This window comes from Lichenostomus cassidix, chromosome 5 (genome assembly GCF_008360975.1).
Source record: "Lichenostomus cassidix isolate B80296 chromosome 5, HeHo_3.0, whole genome shotgun sequence".
NCBI classification, from domain to species: Eukaryota; Metazoa; Chordata; class Aves; order Passeriformes; family Meliphagidae; genus Lichenostomus; species Lichenostomus cassidix.
In genome coordinates this window covers 20,132,663-20,151,171 of record NC_139486.1, presented here as the reverse complement: position 1 = coordinate 20,151,171, position 18,509 = coordinate 20,132,663, and the positions used below count along the sequence as shown (strand labels likewise).

The window sequence follows — 18,509 nt, the reverse complement described above, 5'->3', positions numbered from 1 at the left end:
TTTCCATCCATTCCCTATGAGCATCCAAATGAGCTAGTCTCATTTACTGTATTAGCCGATTTTATCTGTTCAGCAGAACAGCCTTGGTTCCTCAGGAAAAAAAAAAGGTATTCTCTTGAAATTAGATTGTGTGTAAGGGACACACCCTCCATCAAAGGTCACAGTACTTTTTTCACATGTTGTCTTCCAAATTCCACAGAATAAAACCAGAAGATTCTAACCTCTGTCCAGTGGCTAACAACTCCAACAACTCTTTCTTCCTTGTTAAAAAAATCCCATCCAGATGGCATCCTTGCTGCTGAAGCACTTGCAACACATCAGACAGCCACAGCAGAAACTGATGAGGAAAGAAACAACTTGAATCTCTTATTTTCCACATTATTTTTAGAAGAGCACATTTCATGATAAAAGAAGGGTATTCAGGAGGACTTCTCAAGAATTATCTTTTACTGTAGTAAGAATTAGGGCACTTGAATTGGAACCTTGCAGGAGGCATATTCAGAAAGCTAACCATATCTATGCTGCAGGGTTGAGTCACAGAATTCTGCTAAAGAATCTTCCAGATGCTAAAATTCATGTAAGTTCTAAAAGTATCAGCACAAATTCATGGCAGAAAAAAGAAACCTCAAGTCTATCATTAAATATGAGACTATCACCACAGGTTCAGGAATTCCATGAAAGGAAAATTGTTACATTTTGGAAACATATCCTTAAAAACCCACATCATATATTTTCAAAAATCTCAATACTTCTGCTTGATATCTGGAGACAGAATTGTAGATTAGATGAAATTTTGTTTGAAATGGTACCACTGTCCTTTGGTTTACATTCTCAAAAAAATATTGCCTTAATTTGCATTCAGGTACTTTTCCTTTATAACAGAGCATTTGGATGTTAGGCAGTTTGCTCTTCAGCTCTGTTCTTGCAATAAATGTATGGGGAAAGTTGGCTAACTCAGGGGTTACTACCAGCCAGTGACAGCTGCAGCCATAGCATCAAGATACTTCAACCTGGCAGTGATGCAACACGTGGAATAGCTGGAAATGGGATAGAAATGTTTCCTTTGTGAGTCTAACTGGAAAGACCCCAAAGGAGCTGGAATATATAACTTGTCCTGGACTAGCAAGGAGCTTCCTTAACGGATTATTATGGGCATGTTAAATAGAAACATGGTATCAAGAAAAATCCCTAGTCAACTTGTGACTAATTAACTGCCTTCTGGTAGAAGACCAAAGTAATTGTCTCCTCCAAGGACAGAGGCTGGAGCTAAAAACAGGAAGCAGGAAGAATTAGGGGACAGACTAGAATAGCTGCCAGGGAATGAACAGGAACAAACAAATGAATGGACAGGTGCATGCAAATAGTCGTGCTGAGCAGGAGGCTTCTGTAATGTTGTGAGAGACTGAAATGTTAAAGGTTAACAAACTCAAACAATTGACCATTTGCAAAAGCCGCAGGTGCTTTGCTGAAGCCAGGTTTGCACCCTGCAGCCAAAGGGGAGGGAAAGGGTTTTTGTGTGTTACGGCAAAACCGCTGATCTGCATAAGAACAGCCCAGGTGCAGAGGGGGTGTGTTCCCACCACCTGAGGATGATCACAACAAACCAACCTTTGTTTAGCAACAGGCTGGGATTTGAGCCAGGTAAGTGAAAGGGCTGATAAGTAGCACATCCTTCAAGGTGGGAAAATGCTTTTTATCATGCCAATGTCCTCTCTTCCGATGAGGCTCAGGTGTAAATCTTCCCTCCCCCCACCTGCAGAGGAGGCATTGGGACATTCACATGTAAGTCTGAAGGTGTTTGTCCCTTCTGATAAGGCACAACTGGCTCAACTATGCAGGTGTGAGAAACAGCCATCATGTCTTAGAAGGGATCATAAACTATCAAAGAACCCTTTAGTGCCCCCGGATTAATTTCTGAGGCCTTCCACCACAGGACTGAGCATGATCCACAGTGTTACATCACACAGTGTGAAACCAAGGTAGGTACCTGGGTGCTCTCACCTGAACCTCAATGTACTGAACTTTTTGTTTCATGGGCTCCCCCCACCTTCAATGGGTCAAGACAGTGACCATCACTTCAACCTACAGACACCTAAATTGCAACAATCAAGTCTTGTTCGTGGATGCATGATTTCTATCTACTCTTATGCTTCCTTTCTATTTTTCTCCTTCCCTTACACACTTTATTACCTGATACTTTCATACTTTTATATTGTTATATTACTACATAAAATAACCAAAACAGCTACATGCCTCCTTTCCACTGCAATCAAATTGTTCCAAAATAAACTTGCCATACACACACACACATACATATACACAAATATGTATACACACACATATATATACACACATATACACACACACACACTGGTCGTTCAGTGTTGTTTCACTGTAATGCAACCCAAGAGATCTATTAACAGGAACCCCAGTTACCCTGCCTCAGGGGCGGGTCCTTACAAATGTTTAAACAAAACAGGGGGAGATTAAAAGTATCTAAAAAAAATTTGCCTGCTCACAAATGAGTTCTGTCTTTCAGGCTCGGTCCTAGACCAACAACATGATGGTTCTCTGAGATGCAGCAAATGATGCACAGTACCTCCTACGTCCCCAGGAATTATTATTTCCATCATCTCTCAGGTATGGCTGTATATCTCTTCTCTCCTCTCTGCAATGTCCTATTTTTACCTAATGCTGAGCTCTCCCTCTCCAAGTGCCCATCTCACATATTGAAAACTTCTCTGCCTAAGCACATTCAGCTACTCCTTAGGGAGAAGTCATCTTCCTGCCTTTCTCCAAAAGTTCCTGACCCCATCAGTCTCAAACAAATAAAGAAAATGTGACCCATTGCATGGGGATTACAAGACAAAAGGATTTGGGAAATGAGCGGTTGCATGTGCCCTGAGGGTAAGATCAACAGAAAGGATGTCAAGAGAACAACTCTGAAAAAATTACTAAAAACCTGGCTACAAAATCTGAAAATATATTCTCCTAACCTGCTTTATGCTAGCAAATTTTCTTATGCTTGTATTTCTTAGATATCTTAAGAGTTAAGTTTATTCTATTTCTACCACAAAACGGAGTTTACAATACACTAAGAGAAATAATACTGTGTTTCTAGGCAGGGTATATGTGAGAGAATTTTTGGAACCATCTCTTGGTAAAGTCATAGTAAAGTTTTTTTCCAGGGGACTGTAAGGAAATCATATGCTGCACTCTATCACTGTTATTGGTTGCAGGTCTATGCTAGATCCAGTGGTAAATATATCACTGCCTGTTTGGAAGTTTTGTCACAAAATTGACTATAGAAAACTACTATATAAAATTTACAAAATTGACTGCGGCTTGCACTTTGCTGTACACAGATTTTTCAAAATTCTCATCTCCTGAGATAAAATCCAAATTGTAATTTTCAGCATTGTCTATTGTTCTTATTCCACAGTTTTGGGGAATCTTTTGTAGACCCAGTCTTGTACTCTGTTTAGTTCCTACCTGAATTTGAGGCACAAGGAGGTACATAGGGTCAGGACAGGAAGAACCACCACTTCTTAGTTCAATGGGTTCCTGGCTTATAAAACAAGCATAAGGTAAGGTCCACACTACTAACCGAGGGCCAGCTGAGGCTTCTATCTGAGGTCACAACAAATGCATTTTTCTGAGACAACAACTAAAATTCCTAAGAAACCGATTTGCCCACTCTTTTTATCAACCTACTTTCCTTACCCATTAAGAAGCGTTCCTTGAGCTGTAGTGGTATGCACAGCCAAGAGCATCAGAGATGTTGATTGACTTGTCCTCACAGTCATCCTGTCCACTGTAGAACCACTGATGCTTGCAGCAGTAGTTTTCAGGCAGCCTTTTCCAGACAGTATTATGTGCTGCTTTTGAAATTCTTCCTGAGGATCACATTCTGAAGGTATCCAAAAGGAGACTGGAATAAACTACTTGTTTTCACTTATAAAGGAGCCTGTAGGGTATTTGTCTGCCATCACAAGAGCTCTATTGTCAGGGCCAAGGCTGAGCCCATCAGCAATGGTGGAAGACCCCCAGGGATAGCAGATTTAGGAAGGGGGGAAAAGTGTTGTGCAACAGCTGCTGGAAGAGAGGAATAAGCATGTGAGAAAGAAACAACTCTGCTATCGTCAGTGAAAAAAAATAGTCCAAGGAAAAATAAGTTTGTCATGAAACAACTGGAGATCACAAAACTTGTAAAAGACATCCAAAACCTCTTAACTCCAAAAGGCAAGGGAATATGTAATTGAGTAGAACAGAATAAGTAAAATAATTACAGGCCTTCAAGGACTGATTTCTCAGTATATAAAGAAACTGTATTTTAGCCATCTTCTTGTGAGAAACCAGAATAAGAAAACTTCATTATATGGTATTATGCAATATTTTTTGTTTTGGTTTGATTTTGTTTTACTTTGTATTTGAAAATATAATGCAAGGCTTTGTTTTTCCATGAAATGCTTCCATAGAAATTTAGCTGTGTGGAACTTCTCTGCAACAATGACTTTTGTTTCAATAAATACAGTGATGGCCCAATCTCTTTGCTTGTTTAACTGCATCCATTTCACCGCCTCCAGGGGTGTCTCTTATTTAAGGTAATAAGGGTAAGAATTTACCCTGGAATCCAGATAAAGCACACATGGATAGACCCCACTCTGTGGGTGGACATGATGCCTACAATGTAGGCAATATGCATCTAAGGTATACGCCTGGTTTTACTATTTACTAAATGGAAATTAAACAATATAGTTAGGGCAGTTCACTGCAATTTGATCAAACCCTAGCTGTTTCCTTGGGGGTGAGATGAAGGATGCCACAGATCCTGTTAACTACAAAGGCACATTCATTTAGATGGAGGCATGCGTTCTGTCCAGATCCAAGTTCAATCAGATGGATCTTGTTCACACTGTAAAATACTATAGAACAACAGCCTGTCCAAATTAAGGGCATCTCTGGAAACACTCTCAATAATGGCCAATGTAAAGACCCACTACTGTTGTGACACTGTAACACGTTGCCAGATTTTTGGGTCCTTAATGGTAAACAAATCTTTAACCTAAATATGTGTTTTGAATACACACTTTTGAAGAAAACTACTTATTCTCATAATGAAACTACCATCTTAGTTTTTAAACAAATATTATAGTAGAAGAAAGAAAACGAAAGAAAAAATCAAATTGCTCCCAGAGACAAGTTAAAAAGAAAATTGGACAACATAAATCCGTATCACACATCCATATTTCACAAAACCAAAAATCATCAATTACATAAAACAGACCTTTACAAAAGTTTGGCAACATTAGGTAAATGAATACAGATGCTATGCATTGCTTGGAAAAATAATTTATTATGTTAGCTTACAAAAATGACAAGCTTTTACGTTATACTTTAAATTACAAGTACAGCTAGCAACTTTGATCCTGCAAAGGTACTAACAATCTCCTGAGATGCAACAAAGACTTGCAACCCTGCCTTCAGGAATTGCTTGGAGTAAGTCCCAAGTCAGCAGAAGAGTAATGTAGTTTGATATTTTTGTTACTGCCCCATTGGCTAACATTTTATAGTCAATTGCAGAAAGTAGGTACAAATGTTGACATTGAATTAACATACGAACTTTCCTGGTAGAGCCTTAACCAAACTTAAACATACTTGCAAATAGTGCCAAGCTCTCCGTTTGCAGCAACATACTCAGAGCACAAAAGACAGCTTTCATATACCTCATACTGCAATCACTTGACAAGATCTCAGCACTTAGCAGTTTGATTGGTACTTAGACTTTATACACGACATCTGATTCTGGCTTCATATAGGTATAAATCAGGCACAGGCATTCAGAAGTCAATGCAGCAACTCAAAAATAAAACTGGTATTCTGGTGTGACACAAGTCACACCTTGTGTGTACCCAAGTACCTCAAACTTCACAGGTTGCTAAGGACCTGTACATCAGAACAACATAGAAACAGCTCCTCCTTTCATACTTCTACAATTCATTCATTGTTCCTAAAACTGCACGAGGTGTTCTGAAAATCCGACCTATAGACTTTGTTTTATGTGCATCCATGCGATCCATAATAGTCAGGTACTATTTTGGCTGAACTTGATCTCAGGGGTTTTGTTGCGGTTTGAAGGATATTAAAGCTAGAGCGTCTCTACTCAGCCCGGTTCAGTGCCTCAGTGCTCCAAACCCTCTGTCCCAGGGCTGGACACTGCGCTCTCACCGGCTAGGGAGCCATAAGGCTAGCTCTGGTTCGTCTGCTTCCACAACCAGTGGTGATAAAGGAGGCGAGGAGGGTCTATGCATTGTGTCCATGGAAGATGTTTATTCGCATGGTGCAGCAGAGGCCAACGACCTCCCCGAGGCAGAGATGCCTCGAGGGCGAAGGCCTCACATGCACAGCCACACGTGGAGCATAGACACACGTGGAGCATAGACAGCAAGATGGCAGAGGGCCAGGGGTTTTATAGGGAAACAGAGAGGGCAGGGACAGCACACAGGCCCAGTGACCTCTGGGCACAGGGGAGGTACAGGGGCGGAGTTAGAGAACAGGAACCAACAGGGGAAACCCGAGGGAGTGGCCAGGGCCACGTGGGGTGGGGAAGGCAGGAGAATAGGTGACAAGTACACTCATTAAGAAAGGGGTGTGGGGAACTTGCAGCTATTATCACAATAGGTTTTTTTCCAACCTGAATGGTTCTATGATTCCATATTTTTTAAATTCATTACGTAATTCTCAAGATAGTCAAGTTGGTTTTTTTTCCTCCTTGAAGATGGCTGATAATGGAAAAAGTGGACTGCAAATGCTTTTTGAAGCTATCTTGGAACAAAAATATCACAGGACAAAAAAGTCAAAACTGGTTTTGTTTTGTGAGTATTTTGTTTAAAAAAACCCTACCAATATTGTTTGCATTTAGATCTAAGATATAATTAGCTTCTCCCTACACACATAAAAATTCCCATTTTGGGTACTCAATGAATTACTAGATCAGTTAAAAAACTGATACGAAACAAAACATTTAGTCATGAGAGTGATGTACAATCGATACACATTACAGATGAACTATCTCTCCTTGGAGTTGGCTTCATTATTTTGAAAAAGCTGTAGTAGACCACATTGGAGTGGAACAAAATGCTGCAATGTTTCAGAATTTTTCCCATTTCATAAGTTTATATTGATGTTATTTAGAAGTACAGTGGTTTTCATTATATAACTAACTTTGATTTAGTCTTCTTGAAAACATAAAAGAACTTCAATGAACTCAAAATCTCATTTCTCAGATTTTGAAAAAATCTAAATTATAAAAATTAGACAGTGTCAAATTATTCCAATGTTTTGCAGTTTGCTACCAAATGATTTTTGTAAGATCATGAATTTTCCAGCAAGTACTTATTGCTTATCAGGCCAACAAATATTGTAGACTTGGAGACCTCCAAAATGAAACGAAAAAACAGATTAAGAAAATATTTCTCTCCCCTTTTCTAAAACTCAGCATGAACTTGTAACTCCACTGATATTACAGACAAGGCCTCTGCTATCTTTACTGCAGTCAGGATTTCCAAACATAAAAGGAATAATTTTCTTTTTGACCAGTAAAATTTTACAGAGTATGAACATGTTTAAACATGTCAAGGTCTATAAGAAAGAGACATAATTATGTGCACAGGATATAGCTAATGCCTACACTGTTATTAAAAGTATAGGACACACCTATACATTTCACAAATCAAGTTTGAAGGAAACTGCAATAGTTCTGGTTACTACAGTAAGGTGAACTTAAACATTTATGAAGAGCTGGACTCCTTGCTTAATTTTCAAGGACTCTATGCCAACCAATAATTCAGTGCTGAGGAATTTCATTCCACTATGCTTATTTCTATTTCATTAATGTAAGGTTTAGAAGTCTTAAACAGTCCTTTCTCACTTTACACCAGCACAGAGACATTCTGCATCCATATAATTTGTTGAAATTCTGCAGATTCCTTGTGGTTACTTTATATTGTACTGCAGTGACAACAGCTGACTGGGAAATATGATGTAATATGTTCAGTGTCACATGTCTGAGACATCTGGGCAATCTTAGTTTTAGAATGTCCCAACCCAAATGCTAGTTCACAAGCATAATTTTGCTCGTTTTAGGAGCAAAATCCACTGTATTTTGTTCAAATGAAATGAAAACAAAAGATCTGGAGGAAAATGACTCATGTATCAACCAACTTAATTAGAACTGCTTGTAATGAAGTATCAGAATTAGCTGGGTTTTTTTGTTTTTTAGCTAACTCCAAATTAAATAGAATCTGGTGGCATGAAATAGCAAAACATGTTCCAGAACTCAAAAGTGAATAACATATTTTCTTCTCATACTCCAAGGAATAAAACATAAAATATCAGCATTTGCTAATAAGCACCTACAGAAATGTCAGCCTCGAAACTGATACACCTTCAAACCGTCAGTAGCACACTGTTATTGTATTGACACTCTTACCTACAGTCTAAATATTTTTCTATTTGTTGCTTTCTTCTGGTAATGTAATACCACAGTAGAAATTTCAACATTTGATCTATTTGTTAAAATACACCGCAAAAGCCAGTATTCCTTCTGTAGAACAGCAGCTGTCTCCAGTAGAATTATTTCAACTTTGCTATTCAGTGCACAGTACACATAATAGACTTTCCCTAAGTATGGTTAAGCCAAGATCAAAATGAGCAAGTCTCACACATTAAAAGATGACATGAAGTGGGATTGATGTCTGTTGATTAACCTGCCCAGAAGTTTCATTTTAGTCTATAAAAGGCTGTCACTCTAGTGAAGTTTAAGAAATTACATTCTGGAAAAATGAAGCATTTTTTGACTTTAATACTTCATTTTTCCATTTTTGCAGAGATTTTTTCACTATAAAATAATAATAATTTGTTTCACTTCTAAAAACTTAGTTGATTAGTTTTCTGTTAACTTATAGACCACTAATTGATCTGTGGACAACAAACATACTAATGGATTCACCTTCCATGGCCAGTGAGCTTCCCCACTGATGTAGCTCACACTGACCCACGTTTCTGCATTTTCTAGCTGCACTACTGCACTGGAGACTGCTCCAGTGAAGACAAAACAAACAACTCCAAGGTTTCCGATGGACTTGTTGACATTCTGTAAGTCAAAACATGTAACAAAAGTTCTGCCAGCTACATGATGTCTTTGTGGTTGCAGCTGTGTGAATGAAATGGTGCTGTCAGTGCTGCACCCGGCAGTGAAAGCCTCAGTAAAAATGGCGCACTCGTTGAGCTCCATACACAAAACAGCCACAGATGCAAACTGTTCTCTTGGCCAGCAGTAAAACACAGCTCATCTTCATCGTTTTCCACACTAAGTACAAAACTGTGTCACTGGTGGTTTCTGTGAAGAGCCTCATACCAGAACATAAATTGGGCTGCTTCCCAGTTCCATGCTTGTTTAACAATGTGAGTGACACAAAAATCCTTTTGATCATCTTTAGCAAATGTCAGCATCACTTTTCAGAAATATTTCAGATGTCAGCAACTGTTTATAATGAAGGTGATTTGATATTAACACACTGAAGAAATATACTTTGTAATATGAGTATTTTAGGTTCTAGACTAAGCACTTAGACAGATGTCCTAAATTAGTTGTAGTTTTATTTTTGCCTCGAATCAATAATATTTCAGGGTTATAGTAGCAAAGCCTATCCTTTACCATTTCCTTCAACAAACTGGTTGTAGAATCAATGCTAGCAGTTAGAAAATCTACATAAATGTAGTAAGACACATTTACTTTGGCCTGTGGGATAATCTTTAAAATTAGACAGCATGTGACCTGATGTTAGTCCATTTACTAGAGTAGCTTTTATTTTAATAAACAAGTAAGAGTGGCAGGATTCATATGAAAGAAGCTTATAAGAAACTACTGCCTTCAACACTAATGTAATTCCATGGGAATATCAACTACCAAAATTATTGACACATGGCAACTGAAGAAATTATGGTATCTCTTTTGACATACTAGTGCATTGCAGATGGCAGATGAGAAAAGCAGTCTCAGCTCAAAACAACTCTGGTCTGAAGACAGATGAAAATAACAGACAAGAACAACTAGTGCACTTAAACAAAGCACCTATTAAGGAGCCATGTCCCTAAAAAAAGGCAGCAAAATTATCCTAAAAGAAATATCTCTATGTAGCTCTTGTTTTTAAATGTAACAATTTAACAAAAACATATTAACAACCATGTTCCAAAAGTTTTTAGTTCCAAATAGCATCCAGTAGATTCCTAATAAAATGACTAGACATTTTAAAATATCATCACTGCATATTTTCACACTACAAATTTTGCCATTATTAGGGGAAGAGAAAAGAAACCCTCATTATTTCAGTCAGAGAAATGACAGATGTGCAACTTCAGCTTTAGAAACAGGAGAGCTATTGTGAGCCCAAATGATAAATGTAGGATGTTGCTGGATTTTAACCACAGCAATCTCCTTCATTTTTGTTATCAATATTCCCAGAGGCATTACAGATTTTTCAATGACTTGGTTATTGGATTCTGCTCTGTTGTACTCCTGTATAGAGCACTAAAATATTCTTCAGATTTAAAATCTAATTGAGTTATTTACACAGAAAAGCAAGTAAGTTCATATTCACAACAGCCTAGACATGCTTACAGTAAAGAGTTGAGATGAGTTGTGCTGGAGTAGAAAGTATTTTAGCATGTAAAAGAAAAATTTATCTGAGATGGAATTTATTTAGGGATCACTTTTAATCAGATGTAAATACTAGCTCTAAGGCAGTTTTTAAGCCAAGGCATCAAGAATAAAAGTATTGTGAAACTTTAATTTAATAATGAACTGCTTTGCATCCCTTCTATTGCTAATTTTCCTCTACAACTGCTTCTAAACTCTACAATTAGATCAAAACCACAGGAATTTTTGTGATGCCCTCCTGCACATCTGTTTTTGACAAGGCCATATTGCCAGATATTGACTTGCAGCTCACATTAACTTCAGTATCAATTACTTCTGTGGGGTGAGGAGGGCTTAGAGAGAGATAAATGTGTTACTAACACACTGCAAGCATGAGGAGTTTAACATAGTCATGGTAAAATTCAACTGTAACAAGCAGTGCCACATAAATTTACAAATTTATTTTTCTGCAAGTTATAGATATGGAAACATATCCAGGTTGCCTCTCATACCTCTCATTTTTAGCCACAAAAATTGTATCAGGTTAATACTGTCATTTTCATTCATGAAAAACAATTCAGTGCTATACAGTGCAAAGACTATGCCTTGTAAGACACAGATTAACTGATATGCAGATTCTTCAGCTCAGAAATGGATTTTAGAATAGTAGTTTATTTGCTGTACGGGATTTTCATGTATCTGCTTTATTTACTTTGCTGGAGTAGTTAGTAAAAATGTGGCTGAGCTTTGAATATCTAAGGAGTACTTTCATCTTCACTGAAAAGTAGCTTCCATCAAAAATTTGAGAAGTAAAGGTAAGAAAATTGAATTGTTTTACACTGAAAATTTTATTTTATATACTGGACTGTTTTATTTTTATTTCAACAATTCTTCTTAGAATTACATAATTACACAATAAAAATAAATTATTTTGACTATTTAGGAAACATAATCTCAAAAGTAATTAAGTACTCTCAAGTCTGCTGTAAAACATTAAGGAACTGAAGGGCATAAAATTTTAGCTTATTCATGTGACAACTATCTGATGCTGAAATAGAGGGCCAATGCATTTTTGAAAGCACAATATTGAAATACTGTATTTCAGTACAGTATTAAAAAAAAAAAAGATTGGCTGACATTAGCTTAATAAATCTGTATGTACTTAGTACATACATTAAAAATTGCCTGATTTACCAAATGCTAAACAGAACAAAGAAATAAACCATCATTTTTGGGTGTCATTAAAGGGTTAAAGTATAAAAAAAATCTGGCTACCAGAAGGGGCAGCAATTTTCAAGATGTGAAATATACAAAAGGTTTTATTTAAAAATTATCTGCTTTTCTACTTTAAAAACTGAAACAGTGCAGGAGAGTATTATTTCAGACCAATATGGAAAAAATATTATTTCTTAAACCACAAAGGGACAGTTTCACATAATGTCATGAACGGAACTTTAGCCTTCAGTAAAGAGGAAACAAAATTCACTTTGTAATATGAACCTCTATCAAAGGTGGAAGAGAGACAAATATTACATGCTATCTAGACTGCCATGCCAAGAGGGTAAATTTAAGAAAGAATTTCCTGGCTTTGGAGTCCATAAGTCTATTCAGTAAAAATTCCTTTTTTTGGGGGTTGTTTTTTATTTTTTTTAGTGTGGTTTGACGTCTCTTCTGTTCTTCCAGCCCTTGTAGAAATTTTTATAAAAGGATATAAAACTGCTGAAAACCCAGTCACATGGCCAAAGGCAAATATACTAGTGCACTGAACATACTTAAAGTCTTAAAGCCAAAATATTCACCCACTAGTAATTTCTGTCCTGTAGAGTTCAAAAATCAGATTCAATACTTGATGTAATAGTGAGGGAAATCAGACTACTTATCCTTAGTTTTCTAATAATATAAAACTTAATATAAAAATAATAAGTAGTGATCCTGTTTTAAAAAAACATATTTCAGATTTCTAAGTTAAAAGTCAGGAAAAAAATGTATAAATACGTAAAATGGTAAGATTTTTACAAATTCCTTAGGAAAAAGAGAGGACATTATATTTCTGGTATTACTTCTCAGCTGAGACTCTTAAAGCCCCATTCATTTACCAACAGGCACTTTTACCTCAAAAAAACATTTAAACGTCAGTAAATTGGGTAGGATATACATTTATCCATCAGCAATCCATGCACCAGACCTTGTTATAACATAAGGTATTTTGAGAGCATGATTTACTGTTTCATAATATACTTTAAAGTGACCTTTCTATGTTTTGGCCATAATTTGTAGGTACCATAAAGTCTGCAAGCTGGTGACATTTCATTTTGCAATTTTTTAATGTTTTAACAGACAAACCAGCTAAATATTTTAAATGCCATATTTCCAGCTCTGGTCTGATCTAATAAAAAAAATAAATTACCAATGTTGGACCCACTTAAAGTAAGTTTAATTTATGGTAACTATGGCTTGAGCTAAACATTGTTTCATGACAGCCACACTCTTTGTAGAGAGTAGAAGCTCATTTGTGGGCTTTTTCTTGTCCCTGTCATGGCTGTTAAGATCAGAAGAGATGGATATGCCTGTTTTGCTTTCTTGACCCTCTGAACAAGCAGATGTGCCAGAAATCAGCAAAAAGCCAATGCCAGCACTACCATGCACAGCCTAATACACAACAAAAGGTAAAGATTTTTTTTAACCAAATCAGATTTTTTTTTTTTTAATTTTAAGCAGTTTAGGTTTATGGCAAATTAACAGAGAATGAACTCAATGTTTTTCTCATTTCTGTGTCTGATTTTGATGTTCTCAGCATGTTGTTCTCTTTGAAACAGATTGAATACAAGCTGATTGTCAAGGAAGTGCGCTGTCCAGATAACTCACTGGGACTGCAGAACACTTCATCAGAGGGAAAAAAAGAAAAGAAAATAAAGGTCCTCTTTTGAGATGGCACATCATGACCTGTGAATTATGCCTCAGACACCTACAATGCTAAAAAATGACAGTGATCTAGAGAAGAAGCTTGTTTGACAGAAGTCTGCAAAACAAAATGGTTTGAATGGTGTTAATATTGCTGCAGTACTCTGACAGATTTGGCAAATCTTTTAAGGCACACTAGGAGTGATCCAGCCAGAAGCAGATGAGAGGAGAATAAAACAAGAACCATCAGAAACACTTGCATTTCTTTAGACAACAGAAAATTCTTCTGTGATTTGCTCTTTGAGACCACTGTAATGCAAAATTGTGTCCAGCTTGTTTAGAACAGAGATATGTGGACAAATACAAATGTGCAGTATTGTATTTCCATAGAATTTTACAAACAATATGACATATCTTCTCTAATAGAGAACAAAACAGAATAAATAAAAGAACATTCAACCCTGCAATTAAAATTTTCACAGCCACACAGAAGTGCCCTTCAAAACACTTGATATAGATGGGTGGGATTCAGATTCTTTAAAGTGCCTTACCAGAGGTCATCTGATAAAACTGTTCCAGACAAAAGAATAATTCCAGACAACTTATAATACATAAATGCTGAACCTGAAACCAAGATACAAATTTTTATTACCTTTGGGAAAATTTTGTTTTGTTTATCACTTTTTTCTTAAATGATTTGTTCAAACTGAAAGACCTAAAATCACAAATGTGTCTGTGCAACACTGTATAATGGCTCTCATAATAATAGGTAATTTCTGAATATTTTTTCATTATTAATAATGTTATTAAACATAATAAAAAAAACAAATGTCAGAACAATTCCTGTACAGGGCTAAATAAGATCATAGCAAAGATTAATGTCACAGGTATTTCACTTCATATTTTTTCAGGAATACAAAAAATTTAGTCTAGGAGGATTGCAAAAACAAATACAAGAGAATAGCAAAATCCCAGAAAACCTTTGGTGTACAAGTCACCTAAATTATTGTAAGAGTTCATCAGGATCACTCTTGGTGCTCTTTCATTTGAGTGTTTGGCAATTGCTGGATCATTAAGGGTGCATCACTGCTATAACAGATGGAATTACTACTGTTTAAAACAAAAAAAAAGTGGAATGGAATTTACCACAGAGAAAACTGGTGTGGTTTTGTAAAATGTTCTACTGCTTTCCTCCTTCTGCTTGCAGCTTCATTTCACTGACAGCAACATTAGTAGAATCTTCCTTGGTGGCACTTGTATCCAAAGGAACCATCCCTTTCACAAGTGCTAGAAATAGGGCACACAAAAATAGTAATTAAGCATCTTCAGAGACACACATGAAGTCAGTTTGACTCAATGACCCTAGAGGCCTTTTCAAACCTATGATTCTCTGATTTGGCTGACTGACCATTAATGTTTATTTAAAACATCTATTGCATTGTACAATATTACAATTGATTCAGCTAGTAATATGGTGCTGATAAGTATTCGATATTCAAAGTCTATGAATTGAGAAACTGACTCAATTTTCTAGAGAAACAGATTTTAACAGTCTATAATACAGGCGTGGCCAAGACCTTTCTTATACACAAGAAATGTAGACTGCATTTTAAAAGATTTGACAATTTCACTAAGATGTATTTTCCACTTACTTTTCCAGAATTTTTGTTTAAATAAGACAAAACAACCTCTTGAAAAATTTCTGATGGAGTATCTTTACCAACAGTATGGAGTAAGGTCAAAAAGTGACACTGAACAGGTGTTCATATGATGTTATACTGTGTATATACCTTCACAGCAGGGTACATATATAGTGCTTATTTCTAAATACATTATATTGCACCAAAATCCAGACAACAGGAATTGAAAAAGCATTGTATGATAAAATGCTGAAGAAAAAAATTTAAATATCCAAGCATTTAGCAAAAGGCAGAAATTAAGGCAAGGAAAGTGACTATCAGCTCATACAACATACCCTTCTCATATGGCCTTCCTTGTAACAGAAGCGTGTAAGAAAAGTGGTCCTATTGATTGTTTGTAATAAATATCCAGAGTGCAATTTTTAACAATCCAGTAAAATTGTAGCAGTATATAACCAAAAGTTATTTATTAGGGAGCAAGGCTTCATAGCTTGATTAGGAGGAGTGAGATGTTTTCACTTTCAGAAGAATGAAATCACTGAGTTTGGGACATTGATACAGCACTGAGTTATAAGTTTTCAGTCTGCTACTCTACGGTATTTCAGCAGTACCTCCCGTGGACAGTATTCAACATAAGGTGAAAAATCTTAAAGGAAGTTCATTGCTTAAATAATTCAATTTGCATTTTTCTAAGTTATGATGTCAAGTTCCCAGTTGTTCCGGGTTTTTATGCTTAAGCAGCCTTAGAAGCTTTTGTTTTAGAATGGTGTCCCATGGCATAGTGATGTTGCAATGTCTATTTTGTACTTTTTACTTTTAAGTACATTACTTATTTATAAATGCCAATACAAATAGTCTTAAGAACTTATGAAAAAGTGGACATAGAAGGATAAAGACAGGCATCAGCAATACACTGCAAGAGTCAATTGTTATGACAATAAAACCTGCATTCAGGACAACTTGGTTTTATTCAACTATGGTATCAGTCATACTATGTACCATGTTGACACAAGAGTGTTGTCTATCACAGCTTATGAAGCCCTGGAACATAAATTCCCAACAACAATAGAAAGCCTCTAGGACATATGGTTACTGGGAAACCATCCAGGTTAAAACCTCAAAGTGATGAAATGTGCAACGAGAAAGGCAGGACTCAATTCACAAAGTTAATGCAAAGCATGTGTAACTCTGGGGACTTTTGTAATCAAAATTTCAGGAAAATACAGTGGCCATTAAAACCAGTTTCAGAGGATTATTCTTTAGATAACAACTAGTAGTGACTTTTTGGACCAACTGTTTTGGTCTGATAATAATATAGACTGCAAACCACGTCTAATGAACATTTCCTTGAATAAATTATTTTCTCACTTAAACTTCTTCATTTCTAAGAAAATGGGCATAGAAATAAAAGTACATTCCTGCAACATCTTTTAAAATATGTTTGCAATGGAAAAGCTGTTATAATTGTAGAAATTATACCAGAAACAAAACAGAATATTGACGTTAATTACTTTTCCTTTTAACTGCTTGCTGTGTTGGCAACTTTTCAGTAAATATATACATGGAAACAGATTGTTGTTCCCTCATTTATTTTCCCATACTATTTATCCTTCTTTCTGCAAGCAATTTTAAACTTAAATCCCACGATCTCCCTCACAGATAAGTTAAATTACATCAAATTAGTCTGCTCTCCTTCCTGGTGCTCTCTACAAGTCATACGAGACCCATATTGGGAAGGAACTTCTTGTACTAGTTATGGACTCTATATTCTGTAAGGTTTCATGAATTGAAAGAGAGATGGAATGGGAAAACATAAATCACAAAGGCTTGCTAACTGCTTCAAAAGGTAAATGAAAAAGAAATAATCCATTCTTCTGTTTCTGAAGAAGTAAGGAGACAATTAATCACAGAAAATAGATGATGACACGTATAGGAAGATTTATTAAAAGCTGCAGTAGGTTTGGGAGCAAAGATATCAAATTATACTTTGCTGTCAAAGTCTCAAATGTAACTAATTAAAAACATTACTGAAATTAAAAGTTCATGGTGTTTATGTGACTATCATGACTGAAGTAGCTGACTTTCATTTGCTACTCACTGGAAAATCTTCTTAATGCTAATACCACTGCAGAATTTTCACTGTCCTCAAGAACTATACCAACAACTTCCAAATACACACTTGACTTGTGGAAATCAGGTTCAGCATATAGTGACAATCAGTCACAAACCAAAGTCTATGGAGTAATCCACATATCTTACTGCCATAAGCACTAAGTAGTGAATTGAATAGCTACTGTCTTTTGTTAATCACTTATTTTTTTATCTCCAGAAAGCTTAGTACTCAGTGCTGGTAAAAAGCCAGCTGAATAAGAGAATAAATATGCAGAAATGTTTCATCAGATTGGTATTCAGATCACATGGATCCTATTTCTCTTACAACTGCCTAAAATTTATTAAAAAGTATTAAAGGAACAAAGTCCTAACTTGTTTAATTCAGATTAAGCAATATAAAGACATTGTAATATTTTAGGAATATTTATGCTGCATTTTTAAATTTCAGTGAATGATTTGCAGTGGAATCACTTTTGGAATTCTTGAGATTGGGAAGGACTACTGAAGGCCATCTAGTCGAACATGCTGTAAGGCATGGGATACTTCTTTTCTATACCCAAAATAGGCTCAGCTCTACTTTGATTTGCAAGACTTTGTCAGGGATGAGGTTTGGGAAAATGGAAAAATCAACTCTGAGTCATGGCAAAGTGTGCCTGAAATACAGATGATATGGAGGCATTTGCTCCTATGCTTCATTCCCACTATTGTTATTCAGTATGCTCTGGAAAAAGATACTAACCACAACCCACGGACTCTGAAAGTAAAAGAAACCTTTCAGAAACCAATTACCTTCAACCTCATCAGATCAGCTCAGGACTTACTGGTGAGCAGTAATGTACCACAGCACTCATTCTAAGAGGCAATGCTTACAAAGTGCAATGAAGCCTGAAATAGGACTTATCATTACATAGAATGTAACTTTCTGAATAGGTTCCCAGTACACATACTGGCTATATTGAATATAAATGGAACGTGATACCCTTCTGAAGAAAAGTATTTTGTTATCCATGTACTGGTATGCTCAAAAAAAACCCCCTTAAAAATCTGGTTTTTAAGTTACTTTTGACACTCTGCAGGAGTGTCAAAACAAGATGTGCCTGTGTACCAGTTCAAGACCTAATATGACCTATGTTTTATTAAGCATTTCCCAGCTGCAT

The 18,509-nt window shown here is 36.2% G+C and overlaps 1 protein-coding gene across 7 annotated transcripts in view; it reads right to left on the bottom strand.

Moving 5' to 3' along the window:
• Positions 1 to 219: 219 nt before the first annotated feature.
• CEP128 (centrosomal protein 128) overlaps positions 220 to 18,509 on the bottom strand; it is a 119,378-nt gene continuing 101,088 nt past the window's right edge. For 6 of the 7 annotated variants that reach the window (XM_085061627.1, XM_085061623.1, XM_085061625.1 and 3 more), the window contains one exon: positions 10,118 to 14,887. In XM_085061627.1, the coding sequence (XP_084917753.1) occupies positions 14,781 to 14,887 (107 nt within the window). In that variant the 3' untranslated portion in view covers positions 10,118 to 14,780. Of the gene's footprint in view, positions 338 to 10,117; positions 14,888 to 18,509 lie in introns of those variants that run through there. The other variant, XM_085061624.1, reaches the window with a different exon arrangement.